This window comes from Achroia grisella, unplaced genomic scaffold (genome assembly GCF_030625045.1).
Source record: "Achroia grisella isolate CSIRO2021 unplaced genomic scaffold, CSIRO_AGI_Agris_v1 utg840, whole genome shotgun sequence".
NCBI lineage: Eukaryota > Metazoa > Arthropoda > Insecta > Lepidoptera > Pyralidae > Achroia > Achroia grisella.
Window position 1 is genome coordinate 1,768,029 of NW_026713038.1, and position 27,783 is coordinate 1,795,811.

The 27,783-nt window shown below is 31.4% G+C and overlaps 3 protein-coding genes across 3 annotated transcripts; 1 reads left to right on the top strand and 2 right to left on the bottom strand.

Annotated features, from left to right (window-relative positions):
• Positions 1–3,142: 3,142 nt before the first annotated feature.
• Positions 3,143–10,712, top strand: LOC131852161 (facilitated trehalose transporter Tret1-like). The gene is made up of 8 exons (XM_059202803.1): positions 3,143–3,211; positions 5,187–5,322; positions 5,944–6,172; positions 6,580–6,736; positions 6,831–7,048; positions 7,367–7,538; positions 9,472–9,758; positions 10,208–10,712. Exons 1-8 carry the CDS (start codon positions 3,143–3,145, stop codon positions 10,482–10,484), a joined length of 1,545 nt encoding a protein of 514 aa, XP_059058786.1. The 3' UTR covers positions 10,485–10,712.
• On the bottom strand, positions 10,681–18,180 carry LOC131852159 (leukocyte elastase inhibitor-like). Its single transcript, XM_059202801.1, has 7 exons — positions 18,053–18,180; positions 16,917–17,380; positions 15,705–15,878; positions 14,139–14,352; positions 13,267–13,481; positions 12,061–12,243; positions 10,681–11,288 (listed from the first exon to the last, which is right to left on the bottom strand). Exons 1-7 carry the CDS (start codon positions 18,060–18,062, stop codon positions 11,007–11,009), a joined length of 1,542 nt encoding a protein of 513 aa, XP_059058784.1. The 5' UTR covers positions 18,063–18,180; the 3' UTR covers positions 10,681–11,006.
• Positions 18,181–19,511: 1,331 nt separating this feature from the next.
• LOC131852162 (uncharacterized) lies at positions 19,512–27,705 on the bottom strand. The gene is made up of 5 exons (XM_059202804.1): positions 27,120–27,705; positions 26,118–26,263; positions 25,377–25,610; positions 23,239–23,477; positions 19,512–19,774 (listed from the first exon to the last, which is right to left on the bottom strand). Exons 1-5 carry the CDS (start codon positions 27,703–27,705, stop codon positions 19,579–19,581), a joined length of 1,401 nt encoding a protein of 466 aa, XP_059058787.1. The 3' UTR covers positions 19,512–19,578.
• Between the last annotated feature and the right edge of the window lie 78 nt (positions 27,706–27,783).

Sequence of the window (27,783 nt, forward strand, 5' to 3'; positions counted from 1 at the left end):
TTCATGCATATAGGTAACAGTTATCACTTACTATTACGTAACTTCCTATTGGAAATATAATTAATTAGCACATTTTTATAGAATATGCCACTTTTAGTATCTCAGGATTTTTTTCTTATGACAACGTGTAAATAATTTTAATATTTAATCGACTGCTGCTTTCTCTTATTTCCAAAATTTCCTGACGATTAAGATATCATACGTTTAAGTTAAAAGAACTTGTATTTTCAATGCCTAACCATACTGTATTACCAAAACATATCTTGCAAACCGATTGCTGCCCGATACAGCGAAATAGCAAATGAGGTTTACGAAGATAACCTTTTACTATCTACCTCTGTATAGAATTATCTTATATGTAAAATTCTCGTGTCACAATGTTAGTTACCATACTCCTTCGAAAGGGCTTGACTGATTTTTATGAAATTTTATATTCATATTCATGAGGTCTGAGAAACGGCTACTACCTATTTTACTTACTTATTACTACTACTTACTATCTATCATACCCCTGACTGATAAGGGTTGTCCACCCCTTTTTGTTTTTTGCACAATTTATTTTTTATTGTCCTATAATGTGTCATTAAAAACACTGTATGTATTTTACTCTAAATTTTCACCCTTCTATCACCCACCCCTTTATGATTTTTATTTATATAATAAAACAAAAATTTTACGGGTAGGCTAGGTTAATATAAAAATGTTAAGTGTCTATATAATATTCACATTTAATAATTATCAAATATATTTTCAATAGGACACTTAACATGGATTATAAAATTAAAGAAGAACATATATACATACATACATACATATGTTTGTATATCTAATCTTTAAGATAAGTAACTCAATCTTAAATACAACCTCTCTTATATCTAAAGCCTTTTAAGTGCAAATAATACGTACATAAGTCAAGTGCAACAGCGTCTTTGGTATGCCGCCCAATACTGCAGGAGAATCATTATATTTTAATTAATTAATTTAATTATTATTTATACGTATAACTACCCACCCGCCCCGGCTTGTACATGTATTGTACCGTCCTCTTCAGAGACTCTATCTATTCCTAAAAGTACATTAAAATCCGTTGGCAAATGTTGGACATATACGAAACTTCAATTTCTTAATTATACCTTAGCTTGAACAGTTTGGCCATCAGAGTAGAGACTACTACGTACTACTGATGGCCAAACTGTTACCTCTTTGGAGTAATAAGCAATTGAACGAACACGAATTAAACAAATACCGTTTCACATTTAAAATATTCATAACAATGAAAATTATATTACACATTATCTCTGAACTGAGACTTCGTCCGCATACAATAAAAATATATAAACTTTCCAAAAAAAATAGTCTAAGTTACAACATTCAAAGTTGAAAGTGAAAGATTGACATGAACAGAATTTTTATTTTAATATTGTTTTTACTACAGACAAGTGCATTTAGTTAAAAGCTATTTCGTGAAGTTATAAACAGGCATCAATTTTATTTATTTATATAGATTAATGTTCTAGTCTTCCTTACTGATGAGATTTAGATATGTGTGTATGAATGTTATATTACGATTACGGTGTTATATAAGAATGATGCGATATAAGTTTGGTTGTTGTGTTATATCATCAAATCGACTTACTTTCACAATTATTATTAAGGATATTATTATCATGGGGACATTGATAACATCTGTACATATAATAAAAATGTAACTGATCGCTGCCTGTGTATAGAAATACATAAAAAAAAAGATTATTGGGGAATTTTATGAATAACATCATAGAAGCGAAAGCATTGGTTGTTAGGGTTTTGTTTTGTTTGTTCATGCATTTGTACACACTGGTTTTAGAAGCGGCTTAGCCGATTTGGATACTGTTTTCACTATTATATTATAATAAATTTCATTTACAATTATATGATTGTTTCATTCCAATCAGTTTACAAATAAAAAAGATATACGGGCGAATATGTTTTTAGTTAATTATCTGCTCCATTAATAAAAGAAGCCATAGCAAGTGTTACTTACATAAAAGAAATAAAAACAGCATTACTGCAGTCGTGACTTTTTAACTTTTACATTTTTTTTACAATATCTATAAGTTATGTTTTTTTGTACTATGCATGTAAATAGCGATAAAAAGAACTAACAATATCGACAACTGTTACGATTTCTATTTTAATGTACTATTTTATGAGCAGCGTGTTACTGTAAATTTAAACATCTACAAACGACTAAGTATATTTCTACATTTTTCTACACACACGTGTAGTAATCCTTGTAAAATCTGCATAATACTCACATAGCATTAAATATTTTGACAATGTAATCCATTAAATTTTAAAGAAGATTTCACAAAGATTATTACTACTTGTTGTTTATTAAATATATAATTCCTAATAATTTATTACAAAATTCACGATTATATAAAGAGATATATGTTTTACTATATTATATTGTGTGCATTAAAGTTAAATAAATAAATATATGTTTTACAAACTGATACTACATAAATAAGTAATAAGAAGTAGGTATATTAAAATTCGAATCGGTTTATTTCAAAGTTAGTCACCCACAGACTTCCATTATATTGACTTATCTGATATAATCTAAAGAAATATGTACTTTATGTATTTACTCAGTGAGTACATATTTGTTAAGATTGTATCACCAATTTTCCTGCATCGGTTCGCGAGATAAATATACAATAGAGCGGAGATAAAAGACACTCCATTGGCTACTATAACTGATAATAAGCTGTGAAAATATTGTTGCCGTGAAAATACATGTGAATAGTTTTCAATTACCAAGTACATAATATAGTTGTCAAGAGCAGCCGTAGTCATTGAACGACATATTATAAGACAGAGCAGTTGTCATTTGCGGTTAAATAAAGATTTATAATATTTTTTTATTCACACTAATCTTACAGTCTTTAAAATAAAAGACGTTAATATTATTTTGCAATCTGAAACTGACAAATAAAAATATAAATAATTATTTATTTACATAGTTAAATTATGGATATTATCTGGTTTCATTATAATGCGTGAAGACAATAGTAAAGACGTGAATATAATTGTTTCTTTTAAGTTTATCAAAATGTTCAACGCCTAGAATATATACTCGTATTAATATTGGTGAAAGATGGTGCATAAGGTACAGTTGGAAACTGAGGGAATGGCTGTCAGCCGATTCAGATCCGTAGCAGCACAGGTAGGTAACATTATCACCAATTCTTAATTATCAAAAGCAAATGGAAAATTAGGAAACAACTATATAAATCGTAATAGGGTTGCCAACAATATAAATTTACTATATATGGCGACGCAGCCTGCAGAAATTCGAGTGAAAAACATCCTGTGTTTTAATGTAGGATATGATCTATCTGTGTATAGTTTTTCTATCCATCAGTCTGCCGTTTAAGCATTGGATAACAAATATTCGTACTTCTATATTTATAATTTTAGTTTAGTAGTCGGTAGTATCAACACGATCATTACAATGAGCGTCAGTTAATCAATTGTGGTTATATCTATTGTGAATAAAGCCCGCTAATGGATTCTATTTTGTTTATTTGAATCCATAGTTTTCTCTATAGATATACAGAAAACTATGGATTCAAATACAAATATATATACTATAAATATAAATATACTAAAACGATTTTTTATCTGCTTTCTGCGTCTATCATCTTCAATAACTACTTCCTAAGGTTACCTTGAAGAATAACGCACTCTATACACCTATATTTTCAATTTCCTTTTTTTCTATTGTATAGAATAAATAACCAGGCACAGTTTATAAGTCCACCACAATTACCTAAAATATTGCATTATTTAACCATAATTTCCTGAAATGTTAGTAATAACCATGTTAAAAACTTATTAATTTACACCTTCAGGTTAGCAATATATAAACAATAGCGTAAAAAATATCAATTACTAAAAACTTGACGTTCAAAAGCAGTATTCATAAAAAAAATGTTTTTTGATTTGATTTCAAAATATAAATTTAATGAACGAAATAAACTTGAAATAATAATATTTGATACTCATGTGTAACCATTGTTAATTGCTTATAACTGCGCTTAATCTGTATAATATTGTAAGTTCATACTGTTGACTTGTATAACTATAGCGCTGTAACCTATATTGCTTCGGATCAAGAGTACAATTTAATTACTATAGTAATAGTATAACCATCTAGTCCCAAGCTTGTGTTTTGAGAATTTACTTAGATGTAATATTTTCATATAATAATGGAATGAATTCTAATATAAACTCATCATTTTTTAAAATACCTATATGTTATAGCAAAACAATCAATACACTTGAAAACGTGCTATGTAATTTGATTTTTTTTTTGTTTACAAGAAGAATGGTGCTAGTAGCGTCATGTTTACAGCCTTTATTATATATTAGTTTAATTTAATCTTTAAAAATTAAATAAATAATTTATTCTACATTTACGATGGCATCACTGGTCTAGCGGTTAAGTACACAGCTTTACTTCCGATGGTCGCGGGATAGATACCTCGCATGCTGCATTATTCATGACTATGATTGTTTTTATTGGTCTGGATGTTTTCTACGTATGTATGTGTAAAAAATATGTTAAAGTATTTCTACCAGTTGTCTGACATCCATACCATAAGCTTAGCTTGGGACTAAATCGTGTTATGGGGGTTTTCCTGGATTATGTTTTTTTTTAATAAAAAATATTATTTTGATATACAACATGGAAAGTTTAGTTGCCCAGGGTTTTTTTAAATACTTCTCATGTCGTAACTTGAATTACATTAAGAAACAATCAAATCGGAATAACAACGTATACCTACTCGTACACGAATTCGCTTGAACAGTTTGCTACTTAATAAAAATAATAACCCTAAACAATCCACATAGGGCTATACCTAGTCCCAATAACTGTAAGTAGAGCCTGTATTATGGGTACTATATAACTAATATAAATATTTAAATACTTTTTTCATTTTGAATTTAAAATCGTATTTTTGTAAATATAATACATACATCACTACATATTATAAAATAAAGTCGCTGTCGCTGTCTGTCACTATGTATGCTTAAATCTCTAAAACTACGCAACGGATTTTGAAGCGGTTTTTTTTAAGTAAAGTTTATGTATTTCCTTTTTTGATTAAATCAAAATCATTGTTATTGTTTTTCAGGTCATAGCATGTATGTCACCAAACCTACTACTACTCGATTTGGGTATGGCGATTAGCTTCACTACTATAGCATTACCAAATCTTCTAAATGCCCCAGAGGGATTGTCGCTAAATGACGTACAGGCTTCGTGGTTTGGTGAGTGAGTTCATCTTATGGTGTCAATTTATTTGTGTTACACGAGGTTATCTTTGTTTATGTCCGCTTGAAAGTAACTAATAAATGTAACGTTATAATAATTACGTATAATTTTCAAATAAACATTATATATATAATAAACAAATAAAATTCGGAATTTGTCTGTGTTAAAGGTAAAGGCTCAATATGTTTCGATAATATTGCAAATAGATATTTGTAGATTTACCTACCTAGAAAGCGTATTACATGTAGGTATATTTCTTTTTTTAATGTCTGCATCATTTATATCACCTCTTGTGCAAATTATAAACGTATTTTAGAGCTTAGATTATTCTAGTATTATATATTAAACTATACTCACTACTCGTAGTGAGAATAGTTTAATAACTACTACAATTGTATAAAATCTGGGTTCAATTAGAAGTTCCGTTGTAGTCTATAAATCATATCGTTATAACTTTTTCTGTTTGGTTTTGTCGTGAAATCTACATCGTCTCTCATTTTATGTTCTTCAATTATGTTTTAATTTGTTGTTTGTATGTTTACAAAAACATAATAAAGTCAACTACTGAATCTTTTTTATACTACGTCAATATTCTAACCTACTCAGTTATGTTACAGGTGGTATACCATATTTGACACAGCCGATCGGAGCTGTGATATCGGGTCCGTTAGTCGATTACTTTGGACGAAAACGAGCCAATTTTCTAGCAAATTTCCCACATTTGATTGCATGGATACTTATGTACTTCTCTTGGAATTTACCCTCATTATTCGTTGCGAATGCTCTATTGGGTATCGGCAGTGGTGTTATGGAAGCGCCTATAAATTCTTATGTAGGAGAAGTTACGTGAGTACTTATATTATATTTGCTGATAGCTTCCCAAATACAGCTGGTGATCGTCTCTGCAAAAAAAATTTTAATGCTCTGTTTTTATATATACGTTATTTGTATATTAGTAAAAACTTTGTACCCCTTTTTACGAAAATTACGCACGCGGAGGAGTATGAAATTTGGCACATTTATAGTGCCGAATGTTAATTATTCATAAATGTTACATTAAATCAATAAAAAAACATGACATATACTACCATGTATTTGACACACACGTATATGTACTCTTAGTGTTTGACAATGGAATCTTAATAATGTTCAAACTAATAATTTAAATTAATTATGGTCGAATTATTACCATCGGGCGATGGTCTAGTGCCGTCATCGAATTGAACATAAATTAGCACCATTTTCTATTATAGTGAGCCATCAATTCGCGGTGCACTATGTACATTCACTCAAATGTTCACATCTGTGGGGACGTTAGTCATGTATTTTTTGGGCAAAGTCGTCACGTGGAGACAGGCAGCCCTAATTGCCATCGCTCCACCTATAGTCTCCATGCTACTTATATTATTAGTAAGTATTCCACAGACTATACGTATCTTTAAAAATGTTTCTTGTCGCTGTCTGTAATGGATGATTATGAGAAAAACATTTTTTTGCAATACAGGTACCAGAATCTCCAACTTGGCTACTGTACCGAGGTCGACAAAAGGAAGCCCTCAAATCTCTTTGTAACTTAAGAGGCTGGACCACACCAGAGACTGTGAGAGATGAATTTGACAAGCTCGTTGTTTATACGAAGGAATTAGAAAAATGTGCAATATGCATTAAGATTAACCCTGATAATATTAACTGTGAACACCATAAGATGATCTGGATTAGAAGGTAAAGTTTTCGTTAGTATTTTTTATAAGGTATGTTAAGCACTTCCGTGGGTTTGGAATACCTTTTGCTTCTTCTTCTTTATGCGTCGTCTCCTGCCGGAGGTTGGCGATTATCCTGGCGATCTTAATTTTGTCCACAGTTGTTCTGAACAAGGATCTGGAGCTAACCCCAAACCACTGCCTTAGATTCCTTACCCTTCATCCAATATGCTCCTTTTTTCGTTCAGTAAACTGCAAAGGCCAGTTACGAACAACAGCATTGGAATAGTTCTATACAAAACTTGGACTTTAATGTTATAATTATTTTGATATTTTTCAGATCTATCGACAAATTTAGATACGTCATGATGAGTAAAGAAACCTTAAGACCATTGACATTAGTGATACTATACTTTGCATTCCACATAATGAGTGGGTACATTCCAGTTCGACCCAATATGGTCAATGTATGTGGTGCGTTCGGTATGCCTGATGACGGCAAGGACATTACGGTAAAATGTTTTAGCTCTTCATATACATACGAGGGTCAAACTGAAAGTTCTTAGAAAATCAAAAACTGATTAAATTAGCAAGTTTTACCTTTATTTTATCTTTACCTTTATTTTATCTTTTCAAAATAGCGTCCATTCACGTCAATATATCGCTGCATCCGATAGAACCACTGAGAAAAGCACATTGCCCACTCGTCCTTAGGGGTCTCTTTGACGGCCTTCTAAAACGTAGCCACCGAATCCTCGGCGTCCATAAAACGTTTTCCTCGAACTTTTTCTTTCATTTTTCGGAATAAATAAAAATCGCAAGGTACGAGGTCGGAGCTATGAGGCGGATGACCCAGTAGTTCTACGTCTGAGGTCGCCAAATAATCGATCATTTGCCTGGCGGTGTGCGACGAAACATTGTCGTGGTGAAGGAGGATCCTACTGCGAGGTCGTTTCTCACGCACTTTTTTCAAAACACGTGGCAAACAATTATTACTGTACCACTCTGCAGTAACTGTTTTTCGATCCTCTAAAACAATTGTCGCGTAATAACCTGTTCTTCCAAAGAACGAGGCCACCATCTTTTTTCCTATGCTTCGACCTCTCTTCATTTTAGTTGGCAACTCCTCGGAAGGAAATACCCACTGTCTTTTAGTTTCGGGATCATAACAGTAAATCCAGCTTTCGTCTCCCATAACTATGTTAAACACAGAATTTGAGTCACCTCCGTTAAATCTTTCATGCATTTCACGGCACCAATCAACCCGACGGAGTTTTTGAGCCTCAGTGAAATTATAAGGTATCCACCGGGCACAAGGCTTCCTGACCGCCAAATGTTCATGGAGGATTTTGTGCACTTGACTCATACCAATCTTTAAGCTTGCCCGGATCTGCTAATAGGTCACTCTTTTGTCAGTCTCTATCATACGCCGCACAACACGGATGTTATCTTCGGTTGTCGCCGTAGAAGGCCGTCCCTCACGCAAATCATTAGATTGAGATTAGTGCGACCACGTTTAAACTCATTAAACCAGTTGTAAACAGTGGCACGAGACGGGGCTTCATCGTGGAAGTCCAATAGTAGTCTATCATAACTTTCTTGTTGACTTAGATGACATCTAAAGTCATAAAAAATCATCACACGAAAATTTTCTCGTGTTAAGTTCATGATAACGTTACACAGACTATTTTCAATTTGCCGCCAAACCGTAAAACACATGACATACAAATAAATTATATACTCAGTACTATTCGTAAAGTGTTCTATTTTCAAAATTTTAACAATTTTTTTTATTATATTGCTCTCAAGTAGCCAGTTCTAAAAACTTTCAGTGTAGCCCTCGTACAAGTACAAATATCTACCAACTTTCAATACAATTCCAGTTCATATACGCATAAAAATATGGACAAAGATAAATACACCCAATGGCTAATAGGTATACTATGTAAAGATACAATATAGCAAAATTTACTTTGTTTTATATTTTCTGGTATATGAATGATATCTCCTAAGAAAACTCAACTATATAGAATTCTAAATAAACTATGACAACGCCCTACTTTTATGGGTTACGACATATTATTCATTTTTCTTTCCTAAAAATGTAGATTATCATATGTCTACAAGATACTGTAAGTTATTGATGCTGTATTGGCGATACTAATATTCGGCGTTCACTAACAGCCTCAATTTTTATTTATATTAGATAGTGAGTGACGGTCACTTTGACCATCTGACTTGACTGCTATGCATACTGATGACAGTGGATTAGATTCCCATCTATCATTATTTTGAGCGCATATATTTGCTTAGTTATCAACTAAATTGCGCTGGTTGATAAGTCGTGGTTACTATTACTTTTTAAACATCTTCTTCTTTCTACTCTTTAGACTTCGGTTTATATTATTCTTTAAACGTATTAATTAATATATTAATTTCTTTCAGCTGATGGTTGGAATTATTACATTTGTAACAGGCGTTATAGTCATTGGCTTTATCAAGATGTTCGGAAAACGCAAGCTCGCTATATCAGCTATGTTAGGCATCGCTATGTCCAGTACGGCACTCAGTGTCTACGCTAAGAATAACTTAGATAAATCTGTATTCTCTTATGATACTGACACATTCCCAACCGAGAAGGATTATTTGCCACAATATTTATTTTATTCATTAACGATGTTCACTGGATTTGCAATTCCATGGGTATTACTTGGTGAAGTATTTCCGTTCAGGTAAGGACTTCAATTAATTGTTATGCCGTACTACTAATCTAATATTAAAACTTTGATTTAACTATATTATTAAAAGGTGATGCATTATATTTCTAATTTTTTTTAATTTTTTATTATAGTACTTTTAAAGATTGTCAGTCGGTCATGTGAGTCAGAGATTATTATTGCTTTCTGTACTGCATAGTATTATGTACTTCTGTACACCCATTTTCGTCCGTTAAAGTTGTAAAGCCAACTACAGTTAAAGTCGAAAAGACACTTGTAGTGAAACGATAATAGGTTGTTTATATGTATACGATAGATAACCTACGCTTAAAATATCTTTTATAGATGTTTTTCAAGATTGTCAGATACCATCACGAAATATATTACTACTTTATTCTTACTTATCTCTTTTTAGTCTTTAACTAATACAGCTATGTAAATATTTTAATTATTGTTATCAACAGAAGTCGCGCATCTGCTCAAGGCTTGGCTGCTGCTGCAAATTACATCATCAACTTCATCGGAGCCAAGACTTTCATTAACCTAGAGAGCACTATTCACTTATCGGGCACTTTTGCTGTTTATGGAGGGATAGCCTTTGTTGGAGTCATATATTTATATTTCTTTCTCCCAGAGACTGAAGGAAAAAGTTTACAAGAAATTGAATGTTACTACAACGGAAAAATGAGGACCTTCGCTGACGATCCTTTTATAAATGTTTTCAAGAAGTTGAAGAGATAGATATATTTTATTTGTTAGGTAATATAATTCATACAAGACTTTCGTAGTTGTACTATTTATTTTCTTATTGTCATCCATATTATTTATATTGACGAAAATATATCTTAAGTATACACTTATTTTTACATAATAAATGTGATCTTATACCTACTAACTTGTATCTTATTTTCTTTATATTAAATTACAGTTGTAATAATTTCTAAATTTAGTGACTATTAAAATAAACAATATGATAAACGAATGTATCGAACGTATAAAACTTTTACAATAAAGTAAATAGTTGTAAAGTAAAGTAACAAAAATTAGATTGCTATTATGGGATTTCTAGAAAATTCAAGGCTTCTAAATTTTTATTAAATCTATATTTATCTCTCATTCTCCGTAATCATTGGCTATAAACGATATGTTATTATATTATTACTGTGATAATTATGAATGAATTAATAGCAAGATTGATTCTTTCTTTACAAATATTTATAATATTACAAAATTGTACTGCATATCAATAGCACTAAAATTAAACTACGGAACTGGGTCTTCGATATTCGCCATAAACAGTGGCACAGCTGCTTTGTTATCCCACAATACTGCTAAGAATGGTCGATTGAATATAAACGTTAATGATGGCTCATCGTAAGATAAAGCTACAACTGCGAACGCTGTTGCCGCAGCAGCTGAACCACCCTGTTCATCTACTGACAACATAGCCGAATGTACCGCAGAAGATATTCGAGGTGATAGTGTCCCATACCTCCCCACGCCTGAAAGCTGGGATTGTGCTCCAAATAGATCAACTACGCCCATCTGAAAACAAAGTTTCATAAGATTACGAAAAATTTAGAAACATTTCGGCCTTAGCGGTTTAGCTTCTGATGGTTCAAAATTCATTAGTATGATTGTTTGTATCGGACTGGATGTTTTCTAGTTATATTATGTATGTATTTACAAAAAATGTATCTATGTATTTATATAGGTTGTGCAGTACCTATAATACAAACTCTGCTTACCTTGGGACTAGATGGAGCTGTGTGAATTGTTCTGAGATATTATTATTACTGTATTATTGATGATGGGTACTATTCGAACAAATACAACTATTTACAATAATGGGTGCAGAGTGCCTTCTCATAGTCCCTTCATCATGGTCATGGGACTATTACAAGTTAGATGGGATTACTATGGAGGCAAAATATGTTACAGCTAATATATTGTTCGGTGTAATGAATTTTTTATACTGTTTTATTAGATCCATTGTAAAATTGAGTTTATCGAATACAAATATATACTCAAATATTTCTTCCCTTTAATATTAGTTTATAATATACTAGCTACTGGCCCCGGTTTCGCACGTATTATATATATAAATAAACCTTCCTCTTGAATCACTCTACCTATTAAAAAACCGCTACAAAATCAGTTGGGTAGTTTTAAAGATTTAAGCATACATAGGGACAGACAGCGGCAGCAACTTTGTTTTATACTATGTAATAATAATAATTGACCATTTATACATCTACGCGTAGTATGGACAAATCGTTTATTAAAAACAAATTTATTAGAAATAATTCATACAGACCTTCATCAGAGCCAGGTGTAGATCAGTGTCAGCTCTGGCTGTAAACTTAGGTAGCTGTACCTCTATTTCTTTGTGTGTAAACTGATGATAGTTCAGCAGTTTTGAATCTGACAACGTCGACAGCACCTCGAGAACGTTTGATTTCAATGATGGCAATATTAACATCAATGAATATTCTTCTTGCTGGAAATGTGAATGTAAAATACTATAATAAGAATATAATATACTAATAGCTGTGCTTCGCGGTTTCGCAGCGTTAAATTTCAATTTATAAATTTCAAAAATTCTTGTTCTTCTAATACACAAGCTATATTACTGTAAAGTTGCATCAAAATCCGTTCAGCATTAAGTTCCTTATTAAAATTCTAAGTAACAGTAAAATATAGATAATGACTTTTTTTTTCTTCCATTTTTCGTAATCAAATTTGACTTGAAGGTAGATTGTATTACAAGAACGGTCTTTTGGATATTACTTCTTATTTGCACTATCCTACTTTATATAGGTTCGATCTCTCTAATTTCGCGGTGCCAAGACAACCTTCAGATATTACTTAACTTAAAAATAATCTCAGAGGCAAATAGACGATGAAAGTGTACATAAACAACATACATATTTTCATAAATAAATAGAGTAGACGAAGTTGCGAATAAGTAACTAGTGTTTGTATGTTTATGAGTAGGTATATATTATCCTATGTAATATTCAGATATATAATATTAAATTTATTGTGAAACCAGGTGACTTATGTATTCCTAAATTAGAACGGGAAACTCAATTGTAAACAGGGTTTGTGAATAACCTGGATGCAATTTTAATTTTTGGTCCACCTATCATCATTTCTAATAGCACGTGAGTAAGCTATGTTTATTATTCAATGATACTTTTAGATAATGGGGTTTCTTATGTTGTCTTGATTAGTACAACATCTTAATAATTAATTAATCATATTATAAACGTGAAAGTTTGTGAGTATAGATGGATACATGGATGTTTGTTATTGTTTCACGCAAAAACTATAGATCGGATTTTGATGAAACTTTATAATAATATAGCCTATGTATTATTCTGATTTATAAGCTAATCAGAATAACACACTATAAATTTAATGCGGGTGAAAGCGTAGGCACAACTATTTAGTAATAACAAAACGCAGTTGACATAAGATGTAGTTAAAATAAATAAAAAATTAAATTCATACTACTAACCTCAAATGGTAGTATCAGGACCATTGCATCATTGGTTCTGTCGACGCCACTTCTAAAATATCGACGCATACGCATAAATGACGTCATTTTGCTGCTACCGTTACTGAGAGTAAAGATATTTGGAAGCGTAGAGTTAGGATTGAATCTAATTTGCCATAATCCTTTGAAATACATAGCGTTTACCAGGATTAGTTGAGAGTTATCTCCTATGACATCTGAAATGAAGTTAATAATATTTTTCATTATTCTTTATTAGTAGTGTACCTAATATTATTCTTTTCGAACTACTCTAATGCTGTTGGCCACAGCTGGTCTTTACAACTTCACCGGCTACTAAAGGCCAACTCGAGCCTAAAATATAAACTGATAATTTTGAGCTACTATATTAACGGTTTAAAACTTTTTCAAGGGTTTTTAGACCTAATTGACTCCCAACAGTCTACACATAACCAGGATGGTTATAATAGTACAAGTACAACAGTATAAACAGTAACAGAAATATCGGGAGTTCATGAATAACAATGCACTATAAATATTTCAGTCAAGCCGACTCCATGATTTCGTGCCCGTGTATTCAGAACAACGTTAGGTTCATAACTTGTTTATTTGTAAAGTGTTTGTAATAAAACAAAACGAAGAACTATCAACGGTTTGGGTTCTGTTACATTGATAAACTTCAACAATAGTTTTTCTCATATATTTTCCTTGTACAGGCAGCGTTAATTTTTTTTTTTTTATATAGGTATAAATAGTTTAAATTCGATAAAATTAGTCATCCCTAAACATTTTTTCTAAATTCCACCAAATATACAATTCGTTATAAAAACCTACTTGTGATCCTTTAGTGTTATTTATTTATATTATAGACTTACCAGGAGGAATTAGATTCGTAATCTTGTTATGTGTTTTCGAAGCAACCCAACCATTGATCATCTGGGATGCTCTGCCAGGATCATTAAACTTAGTCGGAGTTATTTCACTGCCGAAGTTCTTGACGGCCATTTTCTTGAAATCAGGATTGATAGTGAAACTGTCTGATACATAAAGGTTGTTTGCCATGCTGAGAATATTATGGGAGTTACGTTTCTGTAAGGAAAGAAATACCGTCACTATAAATTTACAAATAATTAAGCAATTTGTTTATAACACAATATTAAAACAATTGCACATGCTACGCGGGCAAAATGTCTTGGTCCTCCTGAATAACTTTAGCTCCATTCATCTTCTGCTCTGCCTCACGAATGTGTAATTTCTATGTTTCCAAATTTTGCTATTTTTATATATTATATATTTAGATATATATATAGAGATGCAGATTGAAATATTATGTGGAGCGAAAAAATGTATATATTTTTACAAAAGCCCACTTACGAGACTGTGGAAAGCCTATACATACCTAAATAAAAAAATATAATTAATATATATTAGAATATGTAAAAAGATCAATAACATGATATGTTTATAAATAGTTAGTAGTGCATGTAATATTCTTGTCATTTTAGGAAATAAAAGGCTTTTTTATTTTATTTTATTTATTTATATATTTAGATCTATTATGTGTATATATTTTTACAAAAGTATAATCATACATATATATATATTATTACATACTTATTATATAATCCATAATATATTAATAACTAATTATTTATGTTTGACGTAGTTATGTTTGTTACCTATAAAGCACCGCTTTGTTATTTCTCAGTTTGCATTATGAACTGGTAGAGAACGCTCTTTGTTACGTTTGCAATATGTACATTAATATTTGTATTTGTACATTAAAGTTTAAATAAATAAATCAAAGCATGAAGTGTATCATCCTTGATGACATGACGGTTGCAACTTATCATCAGCTACATATTATCTTTTAACAAAATCAATTCAGTTTGTTACATTGACTAAATAACGAAAGACAGGTCAAGTGGTCAAAAGTGTACGAGGAACATACGTATCTAAGATAAGCTATCAAATTGGGCCTTTATCCACTTTCAATGTGACATTCTATTTATATTGTTTACGTTTATAATATTATATGACAATATACATAATGTGGCATGAGTATAAATTAATATTTGATAGGACATTTTTATAGTAATAATAATAATCTAGGACAATTCAGACTGCGTCATCTATTTCCAAGCTAAGCAGAGCACAGATACTAGACAACCAACTTAAATACGTTTTTTTTAAAAAACATTACAATGAATATACAATTTACATAAGAAACACCCAAACCAATATAACAATCATACTCATATACATATACAATGTGTGCTGTGCAAGAAATTAAATTCACGACTATCGAAAATAAAGTATATACATATTTTTTCAATAAAGTAGCATTTAATACTAATGTGTTAAATGCTAATTCATTGAAGAAATATCATATCTAGTTCTTTTTATTTTTAATATCGTGTAATAGTGATTTAATACAGTACCAATATATCCTCAGTAATATTCTTGTACGCAGCTGCCGAAGTAGCGGCAGTCATTTGCAACGCTGACATTATTTGAATTTTCGTAATGCCGGTAGCTCCTTGTTGCAAGAGAGCCAGCAGTGTGGTGACGGAAAGCGGAGACAGGACTACGTTTCTTCCATTTTGTTGAATGATCTGTAAATATTTTACAAATCTGATTAATTTTTTGCTGGAGTTTCAATTATACGCTCTGTGGAAGCCTCAGAAATGGCAATGCATTAATGGAATCACGGGTCACCTGATAACATGACTTCCTTAGTACTATTAATGTATATAGAATATAGATGGCAGTTACCGCTTACCATCAAGCTTAGTATAAGCTTGTTTGACATTAAAATTACATAAAAGAAATACAAAGATGTCACCACTTGGATTGATCCCCGAGATGTTGTAAGAGGCGACTATGAGAGATATAGACAACTTAAAATAATACTCCTAGAACATCCATTGTGTATTCATAGTAAGAACTTAGCGAACAACAGGGGCACTAAAATGAGATGGTATATAATGATAATGATGTTAATCTGAGATTGTATACATTTCGACAAGAATATGGACAAACCGACAAAGTTTCGCGTCTATAAAAATATTCGTCCATAGAAATATGGTGATCAATATATAAACAAAATACATCTGCATTGCCTGCACACTAGTAGCACAACCTTCTACAGATTGTATAAATGAATATCAAAGTGAAATACCAGTCGTACTTAAAATTGTCTCTCGAGCACGAGGTCAATTGCAATTAATATACCTTTATAAGCACTGAGAAAATTTTAATAATAAAATAAAAATAAAATGACTGACTACCAATAGATTGCCCAGCAGGAATAATATTTTTAAAAAAATGGTAAAGTAAGTGTACACACAAAATTTGCAGTTTATATGTAACACTAGCAGAAATATGGAAACATTTCACAACACCTTTTCAAAATGCCTATACTAAATGATATGCAGACTTTGTGACATCAAATACCTCTTGAATCTGATTTCATTTATGTGAAGAAAAAGTAAGTACTCCCGTTATTAAAGAGAACATTACACATTACATTAACTTTTTAAATAATTACATAATTCTATACGAATAGAGTATGTTTTTGAAAATGCTAAGTAGATAAAAAAGTAATGTACCAAATTTCCGTACCTATATAACAAATATAAAATATGTATCACCTTCAATAGATTCAAGCCAAAGTTCGTCACTGAATGTGAAATTGGTCCAGGTTGTACAGGCTTAGGTAAATTGATATGCGATGGCATATTAGGCTCAGTATCATCAAATCCATTCCTATCAGTCGGATAATAAGCATTTCTATTCACTTGTGCTACATTTGGTTCTTGGGGTATTCTGTTTAATGTTACCTGTCCAACATTGATACCTGGATTGTATTGCTGTTGAGGCAGTATATTTGCATTCTGGACTAATCCTTGCTGAGGTAATCCAGTATTTGGATAATATGTTTCTCTTGCTTGGTTATCATTATTATCTGCTAAAGGTAAAACGCTCAACGGTCTAGGATCGTCAATAAAATATATTTTGTCTGTATTTCCCAATGGGATATTTCCATAGACTGGTGGAGTCGTATATATATTTTGAGCATTCGCCGTTACTATGAAGCCACATACTGCTGCAATAACTGAAACATTGACATTAATATCGATTAATAATATTAATGTAATAGTAGTCTTGATACAGGAAAACGCTGTTAAGATATACCTAACAGGCACTTTATACGTCACTCTATCTCACCAGATGGAGCGACGATCGCAGATGAGTTGCAGTGATCAGTGAGTCAATGGATGCAAGTGTCTCGCTGCCTTTTGTGAGAGACTATTGGGAAATCCCCTATGATCCCAAAATTATGGTGAATAGAGTGACGAAATATTGTCATTACGCGATTTAATACACACAATATAAACCAAAAACTATACAAAAGGATAGAGTGATAAAAAAACAAGTAACACAGATTTCATTATTAATCAAATAACCCATTTATATGTTCACTTATGATCAATGACTTCAGTATATCTATTAATTATCACTCTAGATGTGTTAGGTACTAGTTTTAAACTCAGACCAGGTGGCGGGTACAAAGTTTAGCCTATTTAAAATATAATGTGTACACTGAATGTAATGTTAATGGGTTTAGCCGTTAAGGCGCGAAAACATAACAAACAAACGCACTTTCACATGTATAGTATTAAGGATTTTACGTGGGTGTATTCATAGACCATCGGAATGTACCTCCTCATTATAAAACTGAACATCAACTTACTTAATACAATAGTTAATAAAGCGTAATACTTACATTTTAACATTATAATTTGAGACACTACCAGTTTTAATTACAGACACGTAAATTAATGTAGTTACCGTAGAAATGTCATTACAAAGTATAAAGGAACGACAACACACATCGACTGTGACTTCCTTCGCACGAATGACCGTAAACACACAATAATTTTATGCTGCAAGTTGTTCTAGTACGATGTTCATTCTATTTTAGACCCTGATGCTTGCGGACAAAGTAATATGTCAATTAACAAGTGGATGTACGATGTACAATCTGGTTTTATAATTTGGTTTTCCCATTTGAGCCGGTTCGTTTCCTTATATGTTTATTTTTTAAAACCTTTACAAAGTGAATAAGTTAAGCCGTTCTTCAATCACGTGCATTATCTCTTTTTGATTTTAAACTACTAGATGCTATGAGAAAGAGAAAAAGAATGCGAAGAGGATGGAAGGAAACTAATACCCAAAATACTGGATGCTGCAACAACAGCCAGTCAGAGTCAACAGTCAGAACAGACGTTAACTTCTACACCATTTCTCTGGCGTTATAATAATAATCTCAGGACAATTCACAAAGCGCCATCTAGACCCAAGTTAAGCTAGCTAGAGTTGTGACATAGGCAATAGATAGGCAAATGATATAAATATATAGATATTTTTTTTTCATGAATACATACAGTATACATAGAAAACACCCAGACCGATATAAACAATCATACTCATGAATAAAAATGTTTGTACCGTGCGAGGACTTGAACCCGCAACATTGGAAGACTATGCGTAACCGCTAAGTCTTTACCGAGGACGTACAACTATCATTGTAGTTGTTGTATATAATAATATTATACACAATATTCTGGTTGTAGAAAAGAAAACGAAATATTTTTATATAAAAAGATATGGAATGGATATTCTGGATTACCATTTACAAATAAATAATAAACAGATATTTTAATAAAAAGTAGGAAGTTAGAGTGTTACATTTATTTACATTTTATCTTTTTATAATATAATTACATTTAGTTATTAATTCACACCCTTTTGGGTTACAATATAAAATTAGGTTATAAAAAAGTCAAAGATGCCATACCTCATAAACTTAACATTTATCTATAGACGCATTTAAAATTATATTTTGTTATAGGCGATTTAAGAATTATACTGTTCCTAAAATGTAGTTCGTATTGTACATAATTTTATGTCATCATTTATTTATTTATAAATTATTTCAGATACATTCTGAAATAATATTAAAACATTTGTTCCTTTGTTATTGAATGAACAAATGAAAATATTGACAAAAACTGCTTGACAACAACAAAAACCAGATGACTTAACATTTATTAAAAGGATTTTAGAAGTTGCATAGTATAGACTAGATGATTATAGGTACTGTGATAAAAAGCTAATTAATTAAAAGATATTACATTAACAAAAAAAAATAGATGGACTTTGAAAGACTGAAAAGATGTTTAAATATAATTGTGATCATTAAATAAAATTGACTATAATTACTACAGATGCACAAATTAAATTGAAATTTCACACTTTTGTATACGATTCATATAATTCCTTGATTGCTTTAATAATTCTCTGCGCGATGTAATGCGGTGGTGTACCATAGTGTTCTAATGGTACTTTATATTCATACATTGGTGATGCTAAATGACGAACCGCCCTGCGTAGTATCGAAGAGGTATGTGATAAATTACCCGCCTTCTGCTCAGCTGCTTTGAACCTGTAAATAATAATTTAGATAGTGAATAACATTTATAAATAAGTGATTCTAAAAACTCACATAGCGCCACCTAGTCAGCCCAAGCCACTGCTTACTATGGGACTAGATGTTAAGTTGAATACTATGGATACTATCCCATGTATACTTTCTTGAATGTGTAGGGAAGTATACAGACATACTTTGTCGTCCTCGGTGGTCTAGCACACCGTCTTACTTCCGATGGTCGCGGGTTGGATTCTTCGCTCGGCACTCGGTTATTGTCTGTATCGGTCTATTTTCTATATATAATATGTAGGTATAAAAAAATCCATGTATCACTCAATCTCCTCCATATCATGCTCAATAAGTGTTTTTTGTTATGAACTGATTAAAAAAAAAACAAACACTGCAACAGTACATCAGTTGAAATCGCGAATTGGTTTACACGATTCTGAGATGGAAATACACATTGTAAAATACAGAGTGCAACTTGTTCGAATTTTTATTTTATTAAATATATATTTATATTAGGTCTCTCGTGTTTTGGGTTTTTTATGCTATTACTTTAATATGCTTATTTTGATACACAGTGGGATATTATAAATTAATAGTGGAATAGAATAAAATTATTATTTTGGGTTTTTAGCTGTATGGTGTTTCTTGCTTATAGAGCTGGTGTTACTTAAACCAAAGGTTTTCCCCTTGACGTACACTGTAATATTATTCGGATGATTGTGTTTTTATTTACATTTGCATAGTTGTTTTATACAGTGGTCTTATAAAATGTCACTACACTACTTGCAAACCAGTCATACTCATGTCAAGTTCGAGGCTAACTGCTGCTTCGCGGTAAACTTAATTGGATGATTATTTTACACTAGCAGTGTTCCCGACTTCGAACGCTTTAAATTATTAAATTATAAAATGATTGTAATAAAACAACACAGCATTAGATTTAAATTGAAGCTTACCACAAAACATTAGTGAATAGCACATTCAAATATGTTTAGACGTTTTCGAGTTTAACGCATAAATTTTAACAATCATTACTTTGATTCAATTACTTTGAAACACTAAATTTTACTTGAATATTACCAGAATTCATCAGTGAAACCGCATTTAAATTCGTTACACCATTTCTGAGCTTAAAACATAAAAACGCACAGACAAAAACTTTAAATACTCGATAGTATTTTCATATATTCCATGTACAGACATCGATCGGTTACATTTTTATTATATCTATATTTTACAAGATTACTTATTATTAAAATTCTTTACTGTTAATCGAAGAATACCACTCATGGGGAGCGAACGTTTCGTTCTTCGTGTATATTGGCGACATACACTCATTATGCATTGCTATTCCGAAGAACTAAGATGTAAAAGATGATGCCGTCAACAGTAAAAAGTCTCATCTCACCATCATTTCAGCCCGGAAGACGTTCACAGCTAAACAAAAATCAAAAATCTCCACGACGATCGGTCCTGCGTTGCTCGCATCCAGCTATCTTAACCAGATCGCCGGTCCACCTTGCTGGAAGCCTTCCCACGCTGCGTCTTAATATCTGCGGTCGCCACTTGAGAATTTTACTGCCCCAACGGCCATCTGTCCTACCTGCTATGGGCCCTGCCCATTGCTACTTCAGTTTCGCAATTCTTCAAGCTATGTCGATCACTCTGGTTCTTCTGCGGATCTCCTCATTTCTGATACGATCACGCAGAGAAAAGTCTACTTTTGGTAAAAACAAATTTGTATATAAATATAAGTACTACCTGACATAATTAAAACAAGACTATAAACTAGTATAAATAATCGATTACCAAAATATTACGTGTGATATATGTATATGTATTGGTGAAGACTTACACGCAACATGAAATAGTATGAAATACACATAAAATGTATTCGAATTAAGCACCTTCTATTTAAGTCGAAAATTAATAAAATAAGATATATTAAAACGTCATGCATCAGATTGAATGACGAAAAGACCGTTCTCCGTAATAAAACATTAATTGAACAATTTACAAAATATTCGTAATGATAATATTAAGTTATGTCATTTTAATTAGCATTTCGTATACTAATTAAAAACCTGTTCATACAAAGTAAAAAATAATTCGTGTATGATCTGTAATAAAAACAGAATAATAAGAAAAAATATTTTTATAAAAAATAACTATATAGTAATGAGCTAATGAAAGAAAATATATTAAGCAGTATGTGTAGTGAAACAACTAAAATAGTTATATTAAAAAATATATAAATAGTACCTCCAATTGTAGCCACGCATTATAAAAATAACAATAAAATAAGATAATACATTTTCCAAAGGATATCAAAAAATAATAAAAGACTTACGAGAAGAAATAAAATACTTACATTGACTCTCATGATTTTTCACTTTTTAGGCGTGAAAAATTGTAAGATCTCAGGAATTTATTAACATAAAATCTTACAATTTTTCACGTCTAAAATGTGAAAAATCATCAGAGTCAATGTAAGGATTTTATTTCTAGAAGAGAAGAGAATAAATATATTTTCACTATAGTAATGATACCCTCAGATCTCGGATAAACTGTTTTCAGTCGCCTTTTAACGATAACTCAAGAACAGTTCAGATTTTGATCAGGAAATACAGATATAGACACAAATACAGTAATTGATACAGGACAAACACGAGCTTTCAAATAATAAAAGATTTAGAGAAATCGAAAAAAAAACATAATACTGTCGAATTAAGAAAATCCTTTTTTTTTTAAAGGCATTTAAAAAATATACCCCTTCATAGCATAAAATAAATGTATTAATTAACTATTTATACTAATAATATAGCTTCACAACTAATCAACTGTTGGGGTAGTCAAAGGTTATTGTGAACTGTCGACGTCAAGATGAACGCAACACTTGACATACCTAAATAGGTATATTTAAATTCAACATGGAAACTGGAGAGCTTATTGCCATCCCTATGTTTATTATTAATGTCTTTAGTTGCAGTAGAATGTGTAGGAAATATAATTTTAGCACACATCTTTTTGATTTCAGGTAGAACAGAACTCAAAAGCTAAAGGCTAAAGGGCGAAAGCATTTAGCCCATTTCTAATCAAACTATACTTATAAAACTGTTTATTCTGATAACTACGGACGCATAGCCAAAACTACTGAGTCTAGAAATTTAAAACATAGATTTATTATACATATGTCTTAAGTGTCTGCTAAGAAAGGACTTCCACCTTACGACACTAAACGTGGAAAACCGTTAATTTTACTATTACTTTTAAACTTTCACGTTTGGTAAATATTATTAAAAATATATAATTAAACGAGTTTCAACACCAATAATTGTATGGTAAATAAAAGTATTTACCTCTCTCGACGTTTCGACTAAGTTGCACTAGCCGTGGTCGGCTCGTGACCACGGCTTTATTTACCACAAAATAATACTTATATAATATTAATATTATACATTTGTACTTACACTGGACATAATTGTAGACGTGCCAATAATGCTGGGTTCTTGAGCAAATACACTGCGTTTTTAACAGCCGCAGCCCCTACCACTGACGGACATATGTTGCACAAACTGTTATCAACCAATATACCGCTCATGCAGAGGAATGTCGCGGCCATTTCTATTTTCCCCGGGCAATTACTGTTACACCACCATGAGAAGTATGTTATGTACTCTTGAGCTACTACCGGTTGTCTTGGAAATTTCTGCAACGCATAATAGGTTTTTCTTGTGCACTGAATCTCTTTAATATATGCAGTTACAAAATATATTGCCTACAACAAACTTTATATCGTCGCATTGCTCGCCATCCACAGAGAATTCATCCTGATACCCTGGAACCTGCCCTCAGATTGTGGAATGTACTATCTGCCAAAGTTTCTTTAGACACTACAGGATGAGGAGTTTTAAGAAGGGTATATTGAGAATTATTGTTGGTCATTGATGGTTTAGGTGTCCATAGATTACGGTAATAATTTATTATAAGATAAGCTGTATGTTTGATTGCAACCGCCATGGTGTAAAATAAAATAATTAGTATCAAAAAAATATCTTAATAGTTCTATTTCCTTATAAAGATAATATAAGCTATTATTATCATGCTGGTTGGTTTTGTCTAGATTTTAATTTTGTTTTACATTTCCTTCTCTCGTCTCTCACAGCGATACCTATTTTTTTCCTAGTTCTTTAATTGCATCTAATTGTATTTTGTCAATGAATGCGACTATTATATTACTAATTTGTCACCATAAAAGTGAAGGAGAACTGGGAGTCAGTAATGGAAAACTGGGAGGACCATCACAGCAACGTGGGTTAAATCATAGTGAATTCTCTACAATAGGTTTCAGACCTGTCTTCATCCTTATCCTATCCTCGTTCACTGATACTCGGTCAAGGTATATCGTAACCTACTAATATTTTGTTAACGAACAGATATAGTGACACATTGTATTTCTAATTTATTACCATCAAGATAAAGGGATTGTCAGTAATGGGGACTGGAAAGCCCTTAGTAGTAAGAGAGATCAGCGTGGTCGATTCATAGCGAATTCTCTACCATAGGCTAACAAACCTGTCTTCATGCTCATCCTATTATCCTATCATCCTTCACTGATACCTACTCGGCCAAGGTATACTAATTAATTAAAATTGTTTATAAAGTATTGACAACGACTACTATACAAAGATGTAATTGTAACACCATAATTTGAACATGAATCATATCACGTACGTCACCATTCTTGATCACTTAATTTTCAATTAATTTTAATAATGTTAATGCGACATTTATAGTTATTATTCATATATGTAGAACCGGTTTGGGATCTTCAAATATGTATAATACATGGTAGGTATGATTTTTTATTGACTCTACGCAAACTAAGCAGGTGGACGACCAATCCTCTTATTTACATAACCATTGTCTATACTTCATCCATTATTTTACGATTTCTTATGACTTATAAAGTTACCATAAATCATAACCGACATAATGAACACTATCTGTTGATCTGTCTTTATATTAAAATGCCATGTAAAATTAGCTATAGGAAAAGATAATCTGAGAATAAAGAGAATATTTTTTAATACACTACTTATTACATAATTAATTTAAAAACTAATAAATGACGTCATATAGGTGTTTTAATTATTGACGTCGTTTGATTATCATTAATACATGCTGTCTATGAATGTACACGCGAACGAAGATGGAGATTCAACTAGTGAATAACATGAGCAGACAGTTTAGGATTGTATTATTTATTAAACCTTACATTGGCATTTTTATGAAGTTAATAATTAATTTTCCTATTTCATAATATTATTTTCTTTCTGTCTGCGTCATAGTTACTAGATATTATATTTCACCAAAGTATCTCTTTAAATCCTATGTGTTATTCTAATACATAATAATTTATGTATTAGAATAACACATAGGATTTAACTTTGTTACTATAAAGTTTCATCAAAATCCGTTCAGTAGTTTTTGCGCGAAAAGGTAACAAAATCCATCCATCCATTTATACATATACCTAAACTTTCGAGTTTCTGATATAAGTAAATAATTATTGAGTAAAGAGTACTCTTAAGTCTATCATACTTACCAATCGCTCTAGAACTGCTTTCTCAGCTGCCATCAAATCTTTGGCTGTGAACGCGTTACTTGAAAACCTGACAAGTCTAGAAGCGGACAGTACAGGCCCATTAAGTTTTTGAGCGATCCAGTAGCAAGCAGCTGCTATTAACTGCAATTTATCGACATGAATTTGTCCCGTACTCAAAATAGAATCTAGATACCAGCAAGCTATTTGGATTGTAGCTGGGTTGCCTTTTGCGCCCTGTGTGATATATATAAATATTATTATAACAATTATAATTTTAGCAAAAATTTAAATTGAGTTATTCATAACTATACTGTATTTGTGACTGTTTCCAACATACGGACTATTTATTAAAAAATTGAATATTATGTGTATATGTCCAAGAGAACTTACAATATTTCAATATATAATATTTACAAAAAGAACGGTGAACAAGCTGCCAGCAACATCCCATAGTACTAAAGTATAATTATGAATAATTCAATATAATTAAGTTATTTATAACTCTAATGTAGTTATGACATTGTAGCGAACACCTTGATGTATTTTTATATTATTCTTATTTTTTTTATATACATAACTTTTTGTAATTCTATTATATATCTCTGTCGTACTAGTCACATTTTCAATTAAAACCCTCAATACCTCTTACACACAATAATAATAATAATACCTCCGGTTCAGTAATATAATAGAATAGAACATTCTTTATTCAAATAAATTCATAAAATAAATTATACTTACATTAACTTTCATTAGCCAATTCACGACGCATGCGCGGGTGACATTTAATATCCTGGGTGCAATTGGCTTATGCTCCGTGTTCAATAAATAAGTGAATATATCGGTCGTGTAATCCTTATTTAAAATATTCATGTATGATTTTGTCACTGGCAACAATTTATTTCATATATATTATTGTATGTACACTTGGCAATTCTCTTACTAATATTATGAATGCGATTTCTGAGTGTGGATTGATGGATGGATGTTTCTTACACTTTCATGCAAAAATAACTGAATGGATTTTAATGAAACTGTACAATAATATAGCTTATACAGCATAATAATACAATGGCTATAAATTTATAAATTTGTGTGTGGGTGAAACGTGTTCCTTAGCTAGCTTGAACACAGCTAGCTAAAAATATAGTCGTATTTTTTTTTTAAATTAATACTTATTACAAAATAAAATCTCAAGGGATAATTACACTGGTAGGTAACACAATATGTTTGTGAATATGGCATTCAGTAGTTTTTGCGTGAAAAAGTAACAAAAATATTGATCCATCCAAACTCTCAAACTTCCGTGTTTATAATTTTAGTAAGAAGTAAGATTTTTTTATATCTATATAATAAGTAGGTAGAAGTAACTTTAAGGCACATTGGAGATATTATGAAGCGAATTAATTAGTTTTATTGTGACCCACGCGAAGCATGCAAGAATATGTCAATTATTAAAATCCAACCATTGTTATTGTCTATGCTGTTATTGTAATAACATTAGCCATTTTGGAAACTGACAAAAATCTACTAACAATTGATTTACACTGCTTATTGATCAGTCTTATAAAATGAACATACCTACTTGGTAATATTTATTATCTTTGTTTATGTAATTATATTTCCTTTTATAAATAACTAGTAAATACAAAATGGACGCCAGGAATTAATTATATATTTACGTATTTAATTCAATAAATCATTGGTATATATTAAAAGGAATTACTCGATTTATTTACTTACAAAAATCTGGGGACGATAATCTTTTTTCTGTCTGTTCATAGAAATATAGCTGTCGCTTATGCTTCTCTTCTCCTCGCTTATGTTCTTCAGCTGGAGATATACCCTGGAGTTCTTTACTATGAGGCCTTTTCAGACTCCTCTTAATCTTCTTCACTCTACTTGGTTCTAAAGACTTCGAAGTCGGTGTGATCGCACCACGGATCTCACTGGCATCATTCTTCTTTCGTGTTCCCACGAAATATTCTTTATCGTTCTCTTCATCACTTTCACTTATTATTATAATACTGTTATTCAGAACATCATCTTTAAATACCTTGTAGTCCCAATCTAACTCTTCTTTCCTTTGTCTTAAAGTCACATGTCGGGAATCAATGTTCTTTCTAAGCGGCTTGCTCGGCCCTGGTAACTCCAAAGATTGAGAGTTCAGAGTTCTTAATGGATGGCGTTCGTTCACTATATTCTTTTTTGAATGCATCTTCTCCTTTACCAAATGCTTCGGTAATGCTGGTAATGGATGTATTGGTAATGGGATCTTGCTTATTATTTTACTGTCTACTTCGACCCTATTTTCCTTATTTATTTCCATTTCGTCACTTAATTTTATTAATATATTACAGTGTTTGTGATTTTAAGAATAAATGCAAGCAGTCACGACCAGCGTGAC